The sequence below is a fragment of the Merops nubicus genome, unplaced genomic scaffold (genome assembly GCF_000691845.1).
Source record: "Merops nubicus isolate BGI_N331 unplaced genomic scaffold, ASM69184v1 scaffold8745, whole genome shotgun sequence".
NCBI lineage: Eukaryota > Metazoa > Chordata > Aves > Coraciiformes > Meropidae > Merops > Merops nubicus.
Genome location: NW_008610229.1, coordinates 16,914 through 21,076, shown reverse-complemented (window position 1 = coordinate 21,076; position 4,163 = coordinate 16,914). Strand labels below are relative to the sequence as shown.

The following is a 4,163-nucleotide window of genomic DNA, read 5'->3' as shown; positions in this document are numbered from 1 at the left end:
GAGATGTGCAGGGCCCATTGAATTAAACAGGAGTAGATTGCACTGTGCCAAGGTCCTCTGTACAGACCCACCACCTGTGACACCATTGCGTCGGCAGGGTCCGTGCCAAGTTCTACACATAGTGGAGGACTTTGCTGATATCTTGAAACCTTTACATCACCCAAGCTCTGGCTTGCTCAACTCTAATTCAGGCACCACGATGCTGAGCTCTGTGTGCAGCACCAGCGGATGGTTCTGATCCGAATTGCTCTCATGGAAAAGCCTGACCTAAAGCAACGGAACACAGGCATCCTTAGGCAGAAGTAGGGACCTCCTCTTGGAGCCCATTGCACATCAATCTCTAATCCCTTAAAAGGGAAACTTTAGCAGTGCTCTGTAACCTGTCATTAGACTAAGCTAACTGGCTCTGTTATGTGTTGTTCCTGTGATGATATCTTAATATATTTTGCTCTTCTCTTCAAATGCTGAAGGCAAAAAGCCCTGGTATATTTTCCCAGCACCCTGCTGTACCTCATCACTACGACTCAGGAGTCCTGCAGCAGCAGGTGATGCAGCAGATATCTCAGGTACTGCTTACAAAGCAGTGGGTGCTATCAGTCCACATTCCCCCTTTTTCCTCTGCTTCTGTCTGCTACTGTAAACACCTCTGCAGAAGATAGCTATAAAAGATGAGAGAGCAGACAGTGAACAGCATGATCCAGTCAAGCAGAAATCAGAGCAATGAATTCAGGTACTGCAATACCATTCATTTCACAGTTCCTCATAAACCAGTCCCTTCAGCCATATGATTTAGCCTCTTCAGGGTGCTCAGAGCTGATTGCAGTAGCCTGTGGTTTGTCTGCAGACCTGCTCTGTAATATGACATCCTTTCCCAGAGAAGGTTTTACATGCCTGTCTTTACCTTCTGCCTCCCCTGCCATGCTGCAAATCCTCTCCAGATCTGCACTTGCCATAGGCCTAGAACTCTTTCAGTATCATGATGGGTTTTTTCCCCTTTTTTCTCTTTTCCCTGAACATATGTCCTTCAGATTGTCATGTAACTCATCCTTCTAACTTTTTATCCCTGGTCACTTCCACTGTTGATTCAGCCAGACATAAAATGCTGGAAATCTTAAGGCAGTTGAAAGAAACAGAAACATTTCTGCACACACAGACAAAATTAAGTATTTGCAAGTAAACACATGAGAAAAGACATCTTTGGTGAACTGATTAAACAGACCATCAAGCTGCTTAAATTGAGCCACAACTTGTGAGAACTTCATCCAAGTGAAAACAGACTAAATGAAATCCTGGATTTAAATTGTCTTTGCTGGACATAACACATTAATAAGGCATCAACCTTCTTTTAACAGCTGATCTCAAAGCAGTTGAGCTGGGACATGCATGATACAAGCTTCTTTTTTAGGTGAAGAAACTGAGCCTTGTGAGATATGATTCATCCAGCAAATGCTGCAAAAGTGGGAACAGCATGCAAGTGCCATGGGTCACAGCCCAGCACTCTCTGGCCGAGGTGCACCCAGCCACCAAGGGGCCCTGCAGTAGCTGCAGTAACACTGATGATGGGACCTGCTGCCCTGGCACGTGGGACAGACAGTCCCAGCCTGCTGTGACTTGCAGACTGTTATTCCCTGGTTTTCCCAATGTATACCTTTGGGAGCACTTCCCCAAGCATCCCTTCATCCCTTCTCCCTCCCCTGGCCCTGGACGGAGAGGAAGAAGGTGCAGATGGACACGGTGTTTGCCAGTGAATATTGAACCTTTCACTCCCATTTATTGATAATAAATGTTTGTGTTAAAACACTAGTTTAATTTTCTCTTATCTGTACCCAGTGGCTCCATGCTGCTGGAAAATCACAGTGGCTTTGATAGATATAAAACTGCTGCCATAAACGAACTTTGAGCGGAATCTTATGGACACAATTGCATGCTTTCACCTCCAGCAAGGCTAAAGGGGAAAAAAAAAAGAAGGAAGAACAAAAAAGAAAAGGAATCTCTACATTTTGATTTTTAAGCTCTGAGGGGAATGGCCAGCACAGACTGGCCAGGTAAAAGATGACCTGAGCCCCCACAGTCTCCCAGCAGAGCTATGTTGGAGGCAGCAGCATAGCCTTCCCAACATAGCTGCCTCCCGTGGTTTGCTCTGGACCAGGCTGTGGCCCCCAGGCACCATTCATCTGCCTGTCCACCCAGCCCTGGCTGCCACTGCCAGCATGGGCAGAGATATGTCACTCCTAGGGACCTAAGTTTGCAGCTAGCTTCCTGCATGTCACTTGTGGCCCTCTGAATATCCTTCGTTTCAGTGATCACACACAGAAGCCTGTTCTGAACCTTTCCTCTAGGGCCAACAAGGGGCTCTGATTTATCTTCTCCTAAGCAAAGGTCCTGGCTAAAGCTGCTCAGGTTAGACGCAGTGCTCAGGGCACAGAGCTGCTAATCTGAAGTACCTGAAGCCTATGAGCAGATACAATGGTCCCAGCTGGACTGGGGAAGGATGATGAATTGGGAGGTCAGAATAGGCAGCACTTTTCAGTTCAGTGTTTGCTCAGGGCTTTGCCTGCTCTGTATTTTGGAGGGCACACCTCCACTGCAAGCACCCAGTCGAAAAAACACAGTGGGGGGCTCATGAGACATGCAGTAGCCAGAGCCCACAGCTCTGCTAACACTTTTTTTGTGGTGAACTTTCATGATTTCCTAGCCAGCCCCTCTAAGCACACTTCATATTTTTCATCACAACATCGGTGATGGTTACTGTCAGGTTGACCTTAAAATACACACTCCTAGTGTGCAAACTGTGTTGGAGCGTATCCACGGCACGATTACAGATTACACAGAGGATCTCCTGGGAGAGGCTTAAATGGCTTTTCACAGCTTCATTAAAAAAGCCACCACATTTGCCAGCTCTTACCACTAGTGGTAACAGTCTGCAGTTCTTTGACACTGACATTTCAGGATAAGCTGAATGACAGCTTCGGGTTTTTTTCTTTAGTAAGCACAATCACTTCTGCTGACTCCTGTCAGGTCGCAGAAGGGCGGTCTGCCACCAGGGGTTTTTTGTTATTGGCAGACTTAAATGTTCAGTACTGGAAATAGAGAGAATGGATAATATACAGTGATCTAGATCATCAGGTGGTATCAGTCAGCTACACTTGTTACACCACCAAAGTTTCTGTCCCAAACTGGCACACCAGAAGCCTCAGCTACTTCACTCTTTGTTTCAATCTGACATTCCTCTAGTGACAGAGTAATCTCTGTGTGGGTTGTTCGATTTTGCGTGGGCTCTTTGGCTTAGTAGAGCCACCCTCCAGATGAGCTCACTATTTCTAAGAGCTTGACATTGACACTTATCATACTGATTGTTCCAATTTCCTTCTGACTGGGAATGAAACAAATCCAGAAAGGAAAACTAGCTGCCAAAGCAAAGACCCTTGCAGGAGCAACCCCATTTTTCTGCTGCGATCCCACAGCAGGATGGAAGGTGCTGATTAGAGGGCAGGGATTTTCCTTACCTCGCTGACAATGGATGAGTGGGGCCGTTCATACACCCAGGTACCGTCACACGCGGTGAGCGGCAGGTTGCCCACGCTGCGATTGCCATAGTGGGGGAGCGGGCTGGTGCAGCTGGCAGAGGCATCCCACACCACATCCAGCCTCTCGCACTCCCCGCTGGAGGACCCATTCCCGAGGTGCAGGGGCAGCACTGTGAAGTTTCGTTCCTCTTCCAGCGTCCAGCCGCACCGTTCACTTAATTCATCTGCCCCAGGGATCCTGCACCAGTAGTCATCTAGTGCCTGCCCAAGGAAAACCACACTGGCGAACAGGAAAGAAAAAGTTATGCCCGTCTGGCAAAGGAGGAAGAACACCCTCTTTTGAAATCTTCCAAATTCCCCAGCTTCCTTCAAAACCTCGTCAAAAGATGGCATGATGTGCAGCGGTCTGTCCACCCGCGGCGGTCCCAGAGGTGGCAAAGCGTGCTTCCACACTTCGCATCGGCCGGTGGCGCTTCTCACCAGCGTGCCCTCCTCGCCTCCCCGCGCTCCTCTCTCCTCGCCTGCACAGGCACACCTGCACAGAGGGGGACGGAAAGGCGGGCACACGACGCCCCTGGGGGCATGGGGGGAGCGGGAGCGGGGCAGCGCCGCGGGCGGGGCCGGGGCGCGGGCGAC

The 4,163-nt window shown here is 49.1% G+C and overlaps 1 protein-coding gene across 1 annotated transcript in view; it reads right to left on the bottom strand.

The window, feature by feature from the left end:
• Window positions 1-3,920, bottom strand: part of LOC103773469 (solute carrier family 22 member 3-like) — a 31,945-nt gene extending 28,025 nt beyond the window's left edge. Inside the window, 1 exon segment of the mRNA XM_008940837.1 lies at window positions 3,507-3,920. Within this exon segment, the coding sequence (XP_008939085.1) occupies window positions 3,507-3,920 (414 nt within the window).
• Between the last annotated feature and the right edge of the window lie 243 nt (window positions 3,921-4,163).